At 55.2% G+C, this 16,752-nt stretch overlaps 1 protein-coding gene across 1 annotated transcript in view; it reads left to right on the forward strand.

Annotated features, from left to right (window-relative positions):
• polq (polymerase (DNA directed), theta) overlaps positions 1 to 16,752 on the forward strand; it is a 115,328-nt gene that overhangs the window by 41,590 nt on the left and 56,986 nt on the right. The window contains exons 13-15 of the mRNA XM_045688921.1: positions 13,025 to 13,167; positions 15,524 to 15,937; positions 16,522 to 16,715. Coding sequence (XP_045544877.1) covers positions 13,025 to 13,167; positions 15,524 to 15,937; positions 16,522 to 16,715 — 751 coding nt within the window. The remainder of the gene's footprint in view (positions 1 to 13,024; positions 13,168 to 15,523; positions 15,938 to 16,521; positions 16,716 to 16,752) is intronic.

Consider the following 16,752-nt stretch of genomic DNA (forward strand, 5'->3'; position numbering starts at 1 on the left):
TGGAGTGAATCCACAGCCGTCCTCCTTCAACTGGAGTGAATCCACAGCCGTCCTCCTTTAACTGGAGTGAATCCACAGCCGTCCTCCTTCAACTGGAGTGAATCCACAGCCGTCCTCCTTCAACTGGAGTGAATCCACAGCCGTCCTCCTTCAACTGGAGTGAATCCACAGCCGTCCTCCTTTAACTGGAGTGAATCCACAGCCGTCCTCCTTCAACAACTGGAGTGAATCCACAGCCGTCCTCCTTTAACTGGAGTGAATCCACAGCCGTCCTCCTTTAACTGGAGTGAATCCACAGCCGTCCTCCTTCAACTGGAGTGAATCCACAGCCGTCCTCCTTTAACTGGAGTGAATCCACAGCCGTCCTCCTTCAACTGGAGTGAATCCACAGCCGTCCTCCTTCAACTGGAGTGAATCCACAGCCGTCCTCCTTTAACTGGAGTGAATCCACAGCCGTCCTCCTTCAACTGGAGTGAATCCACAGCCGTCCTCCTTCAACTGGAGTGAATCCACAGCCGTCCTCCTTCAACTGGAGTGAATCCACAGCCGTCCTCCTTTAACTGGAGTGAATCCACAGCCGTCCTCCTTTAACTGGAGTGAATCCACAGCCGTCCTCCTTTAACTGGAGTGAATCCACAGCCGTCCTCCTTTAACTGGAGTGAATCCACAGCCGTCCTCCTTTAACTGGAGTGAATCCACAGCCGTCCTCCTTCAACTGGAGTGAATCCACAGCCGTCCTCCTTCAACTGGAGTGAATCCACAGCCGTCCTCCTTCAACAACTGGAGTGAATCCACAGCCGTCCTCCTTTAACTGGAGTGAATCCACAGCCGTCCTCCTTCAACAACTGGAGTGAATCCACAGCCGTCCTCCTTTAACTGGAGTGAATCCACAGCCGTCCTCCTTCAACTGGAGTGAATCCACAGCCGTCCTCCTTTAACAACTGGAGTGAATCCACAGCCGTCCTCCTTTAACAACTGGAGTGAATCCACAGCCGTCCTCCTATAACAACTGGAGTGAATCCACAGCCGTCCTCCTTTAACAACTGGAGTGAATCCACAGCCGTCCTCCTTCAACTGGAGTGAATCCACAGCCGTCCTCCTTCAACTGGAGTGAATCCACAGCCGTCCTCCTTCAACTGGAGTGAATCCACAGCCGTCCTCCTTCAACTGGAGTGAATCCACAGCCGTCCTCCTTTAACTGGAGTGAATCCACAGCCGTCCTCCTTCAACTGGAGTGAATCCACAGCCGTCCTCCTTCAACTGGAGTGAATCCACAGCCGTCCTCCTTCAACTGGAGTGAATCCACAGCCGTCCTCCTTTAACTGGAGTGAATCCACAGCCGTCCTCCTTCAACAACTGGAGTGAATCCACAGCCGTCCTCCTTTAACTGGAGTGAATCCACAGCCGTCCTCCTTTAACTGGAGTGAATCCACAGCCGTCCTCCTTCAACTGGAGTGAATCCACAGCCGTCCTCCTTTAACTGGAGTGAATCCACAGCCGTCCTCCTTCAACTGGAGTGAATCCACAGCCGTCCTCCTTCAACTGGAGTGAATCCACAGCCGTCCTCCCTTTAACTGGAGTGAATCCACAGCCGTCCTCCTTCAACTGGAGTGAATCCACAGCCGTCCTCCTTCAACTGGAGTGAATCCACAGCCGTCCTCCTTCAACTGGAGTGAATCCACAGCCGTCCTCCTTTAACTGGAGTGAATCCACAGCCGTCCTCCTTTAACTGGAGTGAATCCACAGCCGTCCTCCTTTAACTGGAGTGAATCCACAGCCGTCCTCCTTTAACTGGAGTGAATCCACAGCCGTCCTCCTTCAACTGGAGTGAATCCACAGCCGTCCTCCTTCAACTGGAGTGAATCCACAGCCGTCCTCCTTCAACAACTGGAGTGAATCCACAGCCGTCCTCCTTTAACTGGAGTGAATCCACAGCCGTCCTCCTTCAACAACTGGAGTGAATCCACAGCCGTCCTCCTTTAACTGGAGTGAATCCACAGCCGTCCTCCTTCAACTGGAGTGAATCCACAGCCGTCCTCCTTCAACTGGAGTGAATCCACAGCCGTCCTCCTTCAACTGGAGTGAATCCACAGCCGTCCTCCTTCAACTGGAGTGAATCCACAGCCGTCCTCCTTCAACTGGAGTGAATCCACAGCCGTCCTCCTTCAACTGGAGTGAATCCACAGCCGTCCTCCTTTAACAACTGGAGTGAATACACAGCCGTCCTCCTTCAACTGGAGTGAATCCACAGCCGTCCTCCTTTAACTGGAGTGAATCCACAGCCGTCCTCCTTCAACTGGAGTGAATCCACAGCCGTCCTCCTTTAACTGGAGTGAATACACAGCCGTCCTCCCATCAATAGAATTAATGTAGGGACATATGCGAAGCTAATTTTCACCATAAAAAATGCACCTTTAAAAAATATATATATTTTTTTACCCTTTTTTCTCCCCAATTTCCTGGTTTCCAATTGGTAGTTACAGTCTTGTCTCATCACTGCAACTCCCGTACGGAGTCGGGAGAGGCGATGGTCGAGAGCCGTGCGTCCTCCGTAACACAACCCAACCAAGCCACACTGCTTCTTGACACAATGCTTAACCCAGAAGCACCAATGTGTCGGAGGAAACACCATACACCTGGCGACCGTGTCAGCTTGCACTGCACCCGGCTCGCCACAGGAGTCGCTAGAGAGCGATGGGACAAGGACTTCCCTGCTGGACAAACTCTCCTCTAACCCAGACGACGCTGGGCCAATTGTGCGCCGCCCCATGGGTCTCCCGGTCGCGGCCGGCTGCGACAGAGCCTGGGCATGAACCCAGAATCTCTGGTGGCACAGTTGGCACTGCGCCACCAGGGAGAGAAATGCACCTTTTATAATGAAGCATTCCATGTTTCATCGCATTTGCAGACTTCTAAAAGATAGCCTTCGATTCGTAATGTGATGAGTAGATTGGATTTATTAGATTTATTTTGCCTTTTATTTAACGAGGCAAGTCTGTTAAGAACAAATTCTTATTTACAATGACGGCCTACCGGGGAACAGTGGGTTAACTGCCTTGTTCAGGGGGCAGAACGACAGATTTTTACCTTGTCAGCTCGGAGGATTTGACCTTGCAACCTTTCGGTTACTAGTCCAACACTCTAACCACTAGGCTACCTGCCGCCCCTCCACTCTAACCACTAGGCTACCTGCCACCCCTCCACTCTAACCACTAGGCTACCTGCCCCCCCTCCACTCTAACCACTAGGCTACCTGCCGCCCCTCCACTCTAACCACTAGGCTACCTGCCACCCCTCCACTCTAACCACTAGGCTACCTGCCCCCCTCCACTCTAACCACTAGGCTACCTGCCGCCCTCCACTCTAACCACTAGGCTACCTGCCGCCCCTCCACTCTAACCACTAGGCTACCTGCCGCCCCTCCACTCTAACCACTAGGCTACCTGCCGCCCCTCCACTCTAACCACTAGGCTACCTGCCTCCCCTCCACTCTAACCACTAGGCTACCTGCCTCCCCTCCACTCTAACCACTAGGCTACCTGCCGCCCCCACTCTAACCACTAGGCTACCTGCCGCCCCTCCAATCTAACCACTAGGCTACCTGCCGCCCCTCCACTCTAACCACTAGGCTACCTGCCTCCCCTCCACTCTAACCACTAGGCTACCTGCCGCCCCTCCACTCTAACCACTAGGCTACCTGCCGCCCCTCCACTCTAACCACTAGGCTACCTGCCGCCCCTCCACTCTAACCACTAGGCTACCTGCCGCCCCTCCACTCTAACCACTAGGCTACCTGCCGCCCCTCCACTCTAACCACTAGGCTACCTGCCCCCCCTCCACTCTAACCACTAGGCTACCTGCCCCCCCTCCACTCTAACCACTAGGCTACCTGCCGCCCCTCCACTCTAACCACTAGGCTACCTGCCGCCCCTCCACTCTAACCACTAGGCTACCTGCCGCCCCTACACTCTAACCACTAGGCTACCTGCCTCCCTTCCACTCTAACCACTAGGCTACCTGCCTCCCCTCCACTCTAACCACTAGGCTACCTGCCGACCCTCCACTCTAACCACTAGGCTACCTGCCGCCCCTCCACTCTAACCACTAGGCTACCTGCCGTCCCTCCACTCTAACCACTAGGCTACCTGCCTCCCCTCCACTCTAACCACTAGGCTACCTGCCGCCCCTCCACTCTAACCACTAGGCTACCTGCCGTCCCTCCACTCTAACCACTAGGCTACCTGCCTCCCCTCCACTCTAACCACTAGGCTACCTGCCGTCCCTCCACTCTAACCACTAGGCTACCTGCCGTCCCTCCACTCTAACCACTAGGCTACCTGCCTCCCCTCCACTCTAACCACTAGGCTACCTGCCGTCCCTCCACTCTAACCACTAGGCTACCTGCCGTCCCTCCACTCTAACCACTAGGCTACCTGCCGTCCCTCCACTCTAACCACTAGGCTACCTGCCTCCCCTCTAACCACTAGGCTACCTGCCTCCCCTCCACTCTAACCACTAGGCTACCTGCCCTCCCTCCACTCTAACCACTAGGCTACCTGCCGCCCCTCCACTCTAACCACTAGGCTACCTGCCGCCCCTCCACTCTAACCACTAGGCTACCTGCCGCCCCTCCACTCTAACCACTAGGCTACCTGCCGCCCCTCCACTCTAACCACTAGGCTACCTGCCCCCCTCCACTCTAACCACTAGGCTACCTGCCTCCCCTCCACTCTAACCACTAGGCTACCTGCCGCCCCTCCACTCTAACCACTAGGCTACCTGCCTCCCCTCCACTCTAACCACTAGGCTACCTGCCGCCCCTCCACTCTAACCACTAGGCTACCTGCCGCCCCTCCACTCTAACCACTAGGCTACCTGCAGCCCCTCCACTCTAACCACTAGGCTACCTGCCGCCCCTCCACTCTAACCACTAGGCTACCTGCCGCCCCTCCACTCTAACCACTAGGCTACCTGCCGCCCCTCCACTCTAACCACTAGGCTACCTGCCGCCCCTCCACTCTAACCACTAGGCTACCTGCCGCCCCTCCACTCTAACCACTAGGCTACCTGCCTCCCCTCCACTCTAACCACTAGGCTACCTGCCGCCCCCTCCACTCTAACCACTAGGCTACCTGCCGCCCCTCCACTCTAACCACTAGGCTACCTGCCGCCCCTCCACTCTAACCACTAGGCTACCTGCCTCCCCTCCACTCTAACCACTAGGCTACCTGCCGCCCTACACTCTAACCACTAGGCTACCTGCCGCCCCTCCACTCTAACCACTAGGCTACCTGCAGCCCCTCCACTCTAACCACTAGGCTACCTGCCGTCCCTCCACTCTAACCACTAGGCTACCTGCCCCCCCTCCACTCTAACCACTAGGCTACCTGCCGCCCTCCACTCTAACCACTAGGCTACCTGCCTCCCCTCCACTCTAACCACTAGGCTACCTGCCGCCCCCCTCCACTCTAACCACTAGGCTACCTGCCGCCCCTCCACTCTAACCACTAGGCTACCTGCCGCCCCTCCACTCTAACGACTAGGCTACCTGCCGCCCCTCCACTCTAACCACTAGGCTACCTGCCGCCCCTACACTCTAACCACTAGGCTACCTGCCGCCCCTCCACTCTAACCACTAGGCTACCTGCAGCCCCTCCACTCTAACCACTAGGCTACCTGCCGCCCCTCCACTCTAACCACTAGGCTACCTGCCGCCCTCCACTCTAACCACTAGGCTACCTGCAGCCCCTCCACTCTAACCACTAGGCTACCTGCCGCCCCTCCACTCTAACCACTAGGCTACCTGCCTCCCCTCCACTCTAACCACTAGGCTACCTGCCGCCCCTCCACTCTAACCACTAGGCTACCTGCCGCCCCTCCACTCTAACCACTAGGCTACCTGCCGCCCCTCCACTCTAACCACTAGGCTACCTGCCGCCCCTCCACTCTAACCACTAGGCTACCTGCCTCCCCTCCACTCTAACCACTAGGCTACCTGCCACCCCTCCACTCTAACCACTAGGATACCTGCCGCCCCTCCACTCTAACCACTAGGCTACCTGCCGCCCCTCCACTCTAACCACTAGGCTACCTGCCGCCCCTCCACTCTAACCACTAGGCTACCTGCCTCCCCTCCACTCTAACCACTAGGCTACCTGCCGCCCCTCCACTCTAACCACTAGGCTACCTGCCGCCCCTCCACTCTAACCACTAGGCTACCTGCCGCCCCTACACTCTAACCACTAGGCTACCTGCCGCCCTCCACTCTAACCACTAGGCTACCTGCCGCCCCTCCACTCTAACCACTAGGCTACCTGCCGCCCCTCCACTCTAACCACTAGGCTACCTGCCGCCCTCCACTCTAACCACTAGGCTACCTGCCTCCCCTCCACTCTACCCACTAGGCTACCTGCCGCCCCTCCACTCTAACCACTAGGCTACCTGCCGCCCCTCCAATCTAACCACTAGGCTACCTGCCGCCCTCCACTCTAACCACTAGGCTACCTGCCTCCCCTCCACTCTAACCACTAGGCTACCTGCCGCCCCCCTCCACTCTAACCACTAGGCTACCTGCCGCCCCCCACTCTAACCACTAGGCTACCTGCCGCCCCTCCACTCTAACGACTAGGCTACCTGCCGCCCCTCCACTCTAACCACTAGGCTACCTGCCGCCCCTCCACTCTAACCACTAGGCTACCTGCCGCCCCTCCACTCTAACCACTAGGCTACCTGCCGCCCCTCCACTCTAACCACTAGGCTACCTGCCGCCCCTCCACTCTAACCACTAGGCTACCTGCCGCCCCTCCACTCTAACCACTAGGCTACCTGCCGCCCCTCCACTCTAACCACTAGGCTACCTGCCGCCCCTCCACTCTAACCACTAGGCTACCTGCCGCCCCTCCACTCTAACCACTAGGCTACCTGCCTCCCCTCCACTCTAACCACTAGGCTACCTGCCGCCCCTCCACTCTAACCACTAGGCTACCTGCCGCCCCTCCACTCTAACCACTAGGCTACCTGCCGCCCCTCCACTCTAACCACTAGGCTACCTGCCGCCCCTCCACTCTAACCACTAGGCTACCTGCCGCCCTCCACTCTAACCACTAGGCTACCTGCCGCCCCTCCACTCTAACCACTAGGCTACCTGCCGCCCCTCCACTCTAACCACTAGGCTACCTGCCGCCCCTCCACTCTAACCACTAGGCTACCTGCCGCCCCTCCACTCTAACCACTAGGCTACCTGCCGCCCCTCCACTCTAACCACTAGGCTACCTGCCGCCCCTCCACTCTAACCACTAGGCTACCTGCCGCCCCTACACTCTAACCACTAGGCTACCTGCCTCCCCTCCACTCTAACCACTAGGCTACCTGCCCCCCTCCACTCTAACCACTAGGCTACCTGCCGCCCCTCCACTCTAACCACTAGGCTACGCTGCCCCCCCTCCACTCTAACCACTAGGCTACCTGCCGCCCCTGCACTCTAACCACTAGGCTACCTGCCGTCCCTCCACTCTAACCACTAGGCTACCTGCCTCCCCTCCACTCTAACCACTAGGCTACCTGCCGCCCCTCCACTCTAACCACTAGGCTACCTGCCGCCCCTCCACTCTAACCACTAGGCTACCTGCCGCCCCTCCACTCTAACCACTAGGCTACCTGCCGCCCCTCCACTCTAACCACTAGGCTACCTGCCTCCCCTCCACTCTAACCACTAGGCTACCTGCCGCCCCTACACTCTAACCACTAGGCTACCTGCCGCCCCTCCACTCTAACCACTAGGCTACCTGCCGCCCCTCCACTCTAACCACTAGGCTACCTGCCGCCCCTCCACTCTAACCACTAGGCTACCTGCCGCCCCTCCACTCTAACCACTAGGCTACCTGCCGCCCCTACACTCTAACCACTAGGCTACCTGCCGCCCCTCCACTCTAACCACTAGGCTACCTGCAGCCCCTCCACTCTAACCACTAGGCTACCTGCCGCCCCTCCACTCTAACCACTAGGCTACCTGCCGCCCCTCCACTCTAACCACTAGGCTACCTGCCGCCCCTCCACTCTAACCACTAGGCTACCTGCCGCCCCTCCACTCTAACCACTAGGCTACCTGCCGCCCCTCCACTCTAACCACTAGGCTACCTGCCGCCCCTCCACTCTAACCACTAGGCTACCTGCCGCCCCCCTCCACTCTAACCACTAGGCTACCTGCCGCCCCTCCACTCTAACCACTAGGCTACCTGCCGCCCCTCCACTCTAACCACTAGGCTACCTGCCTCCCCTCCACTCTAACCACTAGGCTACCTGCCGCCCCTACACTCTAACCACTAGGCTACCTGCCGCCCCTCCACTCTAACCACTAGGCTACCTGCAGCCCCTCCACTCTAACCACTAGGCTACCTGCCGTCCCTCCACTCTAACCACTAGGCTACCTGCCGCCCCTCCACTCTAACCACTAGGCTACCTGCCGCCCCTCCACTCTAACCACTAGGCTACCTGCCTCCCCTCCACTCTAACCACTAGGCTACCTGCCGCCCCCTCCACTCTAACCACTAGGCTACCTGCCGCCCCTCCACTCTAACCACTAGGCTACCTGCCGCCCCTCCACTCTAACAACTAGGCTACCTGCCGCCCCTCCACTCTAACCACTAGGCTACCTGCCGCCCCTACACTCTAACCACTAGGCTACCTGCCGCCCCTCCACTCTAACCACTAGGCTACCTGCAGCCCCTCCACTCTAACCACTAGGCTACCTGCCGCCCCTACACTCTAACCACTAGGCTACCTGCCGCCCCTCCACTCTAACCACTAGGCTACCTGCAGCCCCTCCACTCTAACCACTAGGCTACCTGCCGCCCCTCCACTCTAACCACTAGGCTACCTGCCTCCCCTCCACTCTAACCACTAGGCTACCTGCCGCCCCTCCACTCTAACCACTAGGCTACCTGCCGCCCCTCCACTCTAACCACTAGGCTACCTGCCGCCCCTCCACTCTAACCACTAGGCTACCTGCCGCCCCTCCACTCTAACCACTAGGCTACCTGCCTCCCCTCCACTCTAACCACTAGGCTACCTGCCGCCCCTCCACTCTAACCACTAGGATACCTGCCGCCCCTCCACTCTAACCACTAGGCTACCTGCCGCCCCTCCACTCTAACCACTAGGCTACCTGCCGCCCCTCCACTCTAACCACTAGGCTACCTGCCTCCCTCCACTCTAACCACTAGGCTACCTGCCGCCCCTCCACTCTAACCACTAGGCTACCTGCCGCCCCTCCACTCTAACCACTAGGCTACCTGCCGCCCCTCCACTCTAACCACTAGGCTACCTGCCGCCCCTCCACTCTAACCACTAGGCTACCTGCCGCCCCTCCACTCTAACCACTAGGCTACCTGCCGCCCCTCCACTCTAACCACTAGGCTACCTGCCGCCCTCCACTCTAACCACTAGGCTACCTGCCGTCCCCTCCACTCTAACCACTAGGCTACCTGCCGCCCCTCCACTCTAACCACTAGGCTACCTGCCGCCCCTCCACTCTAACCACTAGGCTACCTGCCGCCCCTCCACTCTAACCACTAGGCTACCTGCCTCCCCTCCACTCTAACCACTAGGCTACCTGCCGCCCCCCTCCACTCTAACCACTAGGCTACCTGCCGCCCCTCCACTCTAACCACTAGGCTACCTGCCGCCCCTCCACTCTAACCACTAGGCTACCTGCCGCCCCTCCACTCTAACCACTAGGCTACCTGCCGCCCCTCCACTCTAACCACTAGGCTACCTGCCGCCCCTCCACTCTAACCACTAGGCTACCTGCCTCCCCTCCACTCTAACCACTAGGCTACCTGCCACCCCTCCACTCTAACCACTAGGCTACCTGCCGCCCCTCCACTCTAACCACTAGGCTACCTGCCGCCCCTCCACTCTAACCACTAGGCTACCTGCCGCCCCTCCACTCTAACCACTAGGCTACCTGCCGCCCCTCCACTCTAACCACTAGGCTACCTGCCGCCCCTCCACTCTAACCACTAGGCTACCTGCCGCCCCTCCACTCTAACCACTAGGCTACCTGCCTCCCCTCCACTCTAACCACTAGGCTACCTGCCACCCCTCCACTCTAACCACTAGGCTACCTGCCGCCCCTCCACTCTAACCACTAGGCTACCTGCCGCCCCTCCACTCTAACCACTAGGCTACCTGCCGCCCCTCCACTCTAACCACTAGGCTACCTGCCGCCCCTCCACTCTAACCACTAGGCTACCTGCCGCCCCTCCACTCTAACCACTAGGCTACCTGCCGCCCCTCCACTCTAACCACTAGGCTACCTGCCGCCCCTCCACTCTAACCACTAGGCTACCTGCCGCCCCTCCACTCTAACCACTAGGCTACCTGCCGCCCCTCCACTCTAACCACTAGGCTACCTGCCTCCCCTCCACTCTAACCACTAGGCTACCTGCCGCCCCTACACTCTAACCACTAGGCTACCTGCCGCCCCTCCACTCTAACCACTAGGCTACCTGCCGCCCCTCCACTCTAACCACTAGGCTACCTGCCGCCCCTCCACTCTAACCACTAGGCTACCTGCCTCCCCTCCACTCTAACCACTAGGCTACCTGCCGCCCCTACACTCTAACCACTAGGCTACCTGCCGCCCTCACACTCTAACCACTAGGCTACCTGCCGCCCCTCCACTCTAACCACTAGGCTACCTGCCGCCCCTCCACTCTAACCACTAGGCTACCTGCCGCCCCTCCACTCTAACCACTAGGCTACCTGCCGCCCCCTCCACTCTAACCACTAGGCTACCTGCCGCCCCTCCACTCTAACCACTAGGCTACCTGCCTCCCCTACACTCTAACCACTAGGCTACCTGCCGCCCCTCCACTCTAACCACTAGGCTACCTGCCGCCCCTCCACTCTAACCACTAGGCTACCTGCCGCCCCTCCACTCTAACCACTAGGCTACCTGCCTCCCCTCCACTCTAACCACTAGGCTACCTGCCTCCCCTCCGCTCTAACCACTAGGCTACCTGCCGTCCCTCCACTCTAACCACTAGGCTACCTGCCGCCCCTCCACTCTAACCACTAGGCTACCTGCCGCCCCTCCACTCTAACCACTAGGCTACCTGCCGCCCCTCCACTCTAACCACTAGGCTACCTGCAGCCCCTCCACTCTAACCACTAGGCTACCTGCCGTCCCTCCACTCAAACCACTAGACTACCTGCCGCCCCTCCACTCTAACCACTAGGCTACCTGCCGCCCCTCCACTCTAACCACTAGGCTACCTGCCTCCCCTCCACTCTAACCACTAGGCTACCTGCCGCCCCTCCACTCTAACCACTAGGCTACGCTGCCGCCCTCCACTCTAACCACTAGGCTACCTGCCGCCCCTCCACTCTAACCACTAGGCTACCTGCCGCCCCTCCACTCTAACCACTAGGCTACCTGCCGTCCCTCCACTCTAACCACTAGGCTACCTGCCGCCCCTCCACTCTAACCACTAGGCTACCTGCCGCCCCTCCACTCTAACCACTAGGCTACCTGCCGCCCCTCCACTCTAACCACTAGGCTACCTGCCGCCCCTCCACTCTAACCACTAGGCTACCTGCAGCCCCTCCACTCTAACCACTAGGCTACCTGCCGTCCCTCCACTCTAACCACTAGGCTACCTGCCGTCCCTCCACTCTAACCACTAGCCTGCCGTCCCTCCACTCTAACCACTAGGCTACCTGCCGCCCCTCCACTCTAACCACTAGACTACCTGCCGCCCCTCCACTCTAACCACTAGGCTACCTGCCGCCCCTCCACTCTAACCACTAGCCTGCCGTCCCTCCACTCTAACCACTAGACTACCTGCCGCCCCTCCACTCTAACCACTAGGCTACCTGCCGTCCCTCCACTCTAACCACTAGACTACCTGCCTCCCCTCCACTCTAACCACTAGGCTACCTGCCGCCCCTCCACTCTAACCACTAGGCTACCTGCCACCCCTCCACTCTAACCACTAGGGTACCTGCCGTCCCTCCACTCTAACCACTAGACTACCTGCCTCCCCTCCACTCTAACCACTAGACTACCTGCCTCCCCTCCACTCTAACCACTAGGCTACCTGCCGCCCCTCCACTCTAACCACTAGCCTGCCGTCCCCTCCACTCTAACCACTAGGCTACCTGCCGCCCCTCCACTCTAACCACTAGCCTGCCGTCCCAGTGTGTGTATAGAGAGTACAGGCTGTACCAGATTCTATTCTACTACACTTCCTTTATGACTGGAGACATAGTGGGTAGTTGTTATATATATTGTTGTTATACAGGGTAGTTGTTCGCTCAATTAAGTTGATCGTTTTCATAACTAAAAGTATTTTCGTTGTCTTCTCTTTACAGCCATTTGCGATTTATATTTTTTTGGAAATATTGCGATATTCCTGGCTGGGTCTCTTCTTTTCACTGACTGTTGCAACTCAACTATTATATATCAACATTCATCTATTTGGTATTTTCCCGTGGCAGCTGCCCAAAATGCTGGCACTGCCTTTCTTGTTTTAAAAGATGACAGTGGTCAATACTTTAGTAGCCCATTTTCAAAAATGTTTATATACAGTGAGGGGGGGGGAAAAAGTATTTGATCCACTGCTGATTTTGTACGTTTGCCCACTGATAAAGAAATGATCAGTCTATAATTTTAACGGTAGGTTTATTTGAACAGTGAGAGACAGAATAACAACAACAATAAAATCCAGAAAAACGCATGTCGAAAATGTTATAAAATGATTTGCATTTTAATGAGGGAAATAAGTATTTGACCTCATCTGCAAAACATGACTTAGTACTTGTTGGCAAGTAAGGGGTAAGGGTTTTGCCACCAAGTACTAAGTCATGTTTTGCATGACTACTCCTCTCCCTCTCGTCCCCCCATCCCCCCCTCTCCCTCTCGTCCCCCCATCCCCCCTCCCCTTCGTCCCCTCTCCCTCTCCCCATCCCCCCTCCCTCTCGTCCCCCCCCCCCTCTTCCTCGTCCCCTTCTCCTCATCTAGGGGAGAGTGTGTTGGTGTGTAAGGAGGCGGAGCGTCAGAAGGGCGTGTGTCTTCTCCAGGGTTCTCTGCAGCCAATCAGCAGCTGCCTGATGAAGAGGGAGGGGGAGGGCCTAACTACCAGTATGCTCCGAGCCATCCTTGAGGTACAGTAGCCTGACCTCTTAACCCTGACCTCTTAACCCCTGACCTCTAACCCCTGACTTCTTAACCCGTGAACTATGGATTTTTTTGGTTTGTTGTACATTTATTACCATAAGACTTGGATAGACAGCTCACGTGCAATACAGCCTGCTGTGGTATGGACAGCGTCATTGTGGACTATCTCCATTTTGAAGTAGTCAACTGGAGGAAACTTCCTATGGGTTAAGGAAAGATCACATGATTACATCCAGGTCAACAGGACGGATCAGCCAATGAATTATAACCCCTGAGAAAAAATTCAGTAACTGCAGGGGTCAGTAAATCACCATCCTTGTCTTTATACCTGTTCAGACATCAACCTCCAGGGGGCAGTAAATCACCATCCTTGTCTTTATACCTGTTCAGACATCACCCTCCAGGGGGCAGTAAATCACCATCCTTGTCTTTATACCTGTTCAGACATCACCCTCCAGGGGGCAGTAAATCACCAACCTTGTATTTATACCTGTTCAGACATCATCCTCCAGGGGGCAGTAAATCACCAACCTTGTATTTATACCTGTTCAGACATCACCCTCCAGGGGGCAGTAAATCACCAACCTTGTATTTATACCTGTTCAGACATCACCCTCCAGGGGGCAGTAAATCACCAACCTTGTATTTATACCTGTTCAGACATCACCCTCCAGGGGGCAGTAAATCACCATCCTTGTCTTTATACCTGTTCAGACATCACCCTCCAGGGGGCAGTAAATCACCATCCTTGTCGTTATACCTGTTCAGACATCACCCTCCAGGGGGCAGTAAATCACCATCCTTGTCGTTATACCTGTTCACACAACACCCTCCAGGGGGCATTTTTATACATAAACCTAAGCATGATGGGATGTTAATTGCTTAATTTCCCGCACCTGCTTTCTGCGTATCCCTAATTTACTCAAGTCTTTCCTTTATTTTGGCAGTTACCTGCACATACCTGTACCTGTCACCGACAGTATCTACCTGTACCTGTCACCGACAGTATATACCTGTACCTGTCACCTACAGTATCTACCTGTACCTGTCACCGACAGTATATACCTGTACCTGTCACCTACAGTATCTACCTGTACCTGTCACCGACAGTATATACCTGTACCTGTCACCTACAGTATATACCTGTACCTGTCACCGACAGTATATACCTGTACCTGTCACCTACAGTATCTACCTGTACCTACATTTACATTACATTTTAGTCATTTAGCAGACGCTCTTATCCAGAGCGACTTACAGTAGAGTGCAAACATTTTTATTACATTTTAAATACTACCTGTCATCTACAGTATCTACCTGTCATCTATCTACCTGTACCTGTCACCTACAGTATATACCTGTACCTGTCATCTACAGTATCTACCTGTCACCTACAGTATCTACCTGTACCTGTCACCTACAGTATATACCTGTACCTGTCACCTACAGTATATACCTGTACCTGTCACCTACAGTATCTACCTGTACCTGTCACCTACAGTATATAGCTGTACCTGTCATCTACAGTATCTACCTGTCATCTATCTACAGTATCTACCTGTCATCTATCTACAGTATCTACCTGTCATCTATCTACAGTATCTACCTGTACCTGTCACCTACAGTATATACCTGTACCTGTCACCTACAGTATCTACCTGTCATCTATCTACAGTATCTACCTGTACCTGTCACCTACAGTATATACCTGTACCTTTCACCTACAGTATATACCTGTACCTGTCACCTACAGTATCTACCTGTCATCTATCTACAGTATCTACCTGTCACCTACAGTATATACCTGTACCTGTCATCTATCTACCTGTCATCTACAGTATCTACCTGTCACCTACAGTATATACCTGTACCTGTCACCTACAGTATATACCTGTACCTGTCATCTACAGTATCTACCTGTACCTGTCACCTACAGTATCTACCTGTCATCTATCTACAGTATCTACCTGTCATCTAGCTACAGTATCTACCTGTCACCTACAGTATCTACCTGTACCTGTCACCTACAGTATATACCTGTACCTGTCACCTACTATATATACCTGTACCTGTCATCTACAGTATCTACCTGTACCTGACATCTACAGTATCTACCTGTCATCTATCTACCTGTACCTGTCACCTACAGTATCTACCTGTCATCTATCTACAGTATCTACCTGTCACCTACAGTATCTACATGTACCTGTCATCTATCTACCTGTCATCTACAGTATCTACCTGTCATCTACAGTATCTACCTGTACCTGTCACCTACAGTATCTACCTGTCATCTATCTACCTGTACCTGTCATCTTTCTACCTACACCTGTCTCCTGTCAGATCATCGTTGGGGGCGTGGCCAGCTCTCCTCAGGATGTGAGGCTTTATGCTTCCTGTACGCTGCTGGCTGCTGGTGCCCGCTACGACACCCCACCTACACCAGGGACTGCCATGACGGCGGGAGGAGGGGAGACGGGAGGAGGAGTGCGGGAGGGAGCGATAGAGGCGTGTGTGGAATGGTTGATTGAGAATGAGTTCATATCGATCCAAAGAGAGGGTAACGAGAGGGGGAGAGGGGGAGAGTGGGATGAGAGAGGAGGGGCAGGAAGACACGAGAGGTACTGCCCCACCCACCTGGGTTCTGCCACCCTCTCCTCCTCTCTCTCTCCTCCCGAGGCTCTGGGCATCTTCTCAGATCTACAGAGAGCCATGAAGAGCTTCGTATTGGACAACGACCTACACACACTCTACCAGGTACCCCCCCCTCTCCTCCAGATATCTCCTGTGTATGTATCCTCCAGATATCTCCTGTGTTTTGTATCCTCCAGATATCTCCTGTGTTTTGTATCCTCCAGATATCTCCTGTGTTTTTATCCTCCAGATATCTCCTGTGTTTTTATCCTCCAGATATCTCCTGTGTTTTTATCCTCCAGATATCTCCTGTGTTTTGTATCCTCCAGATATCTCCTGTGTTTTTATCCTCCAGATATCTCCTGTGTTTTTATCCTCCAGATATCTCCTGTGTTTTTATCCTCCAGATATCTCCTGTGTTTTTATCCTCCAGATATCTCCTGTGTTTTTATCCTCCAGATATCTCCTGTGTTTTGTATCCTCCAGATATCTCCTGTGTTTTTATCCTCCAGATATCTCCTGTGTTTTTATCCTCCAGATATCTCCTGTGTTTTGTATCCTCCAGATATCTCCTGTGTTTTTATCCTCCAGATATCTCCTGTGTTTTGTATCCTCCAGATATCTCCTGTGTTTTGTATCCTCCAGATATCTCCTGTGTTTTGTATCCTCCAGATACTCCAGATATCTCCTGTGTATGTATCCTCCAGATCACTCCTGTGTATGCTGAGTGGACCACGATAGACTGGTACCAGTTCTGGTGTCTGTGGGAGGGGCTTGGCTCATCCAATAAGAGAGTAGCAGAGCTGGTGGGGGTCCAGGAGAGCTTCTTGGCTCGGTCTGTTAGCGGGAAACTGATCGCCAAGACGGACAGACAGAGACGACAGATGACCATACACAAACGGTACAGCGTAACACGCGCGCGCACGCACGCCAGGGTT

This window comes from Salmo salar, chromosome ssa11, assembly GCF_905237065.1.
Source record: "Salmo salar chromosome ssa11, Ssal_v3.1, whole genome shotgun sequence".
NCBI classification, from domain to species: Eukaryota; Metazoa; Chordata; class Actinopteri; order Salmoniformes; family Salmonidae; genus Salmo; species Salmo salar.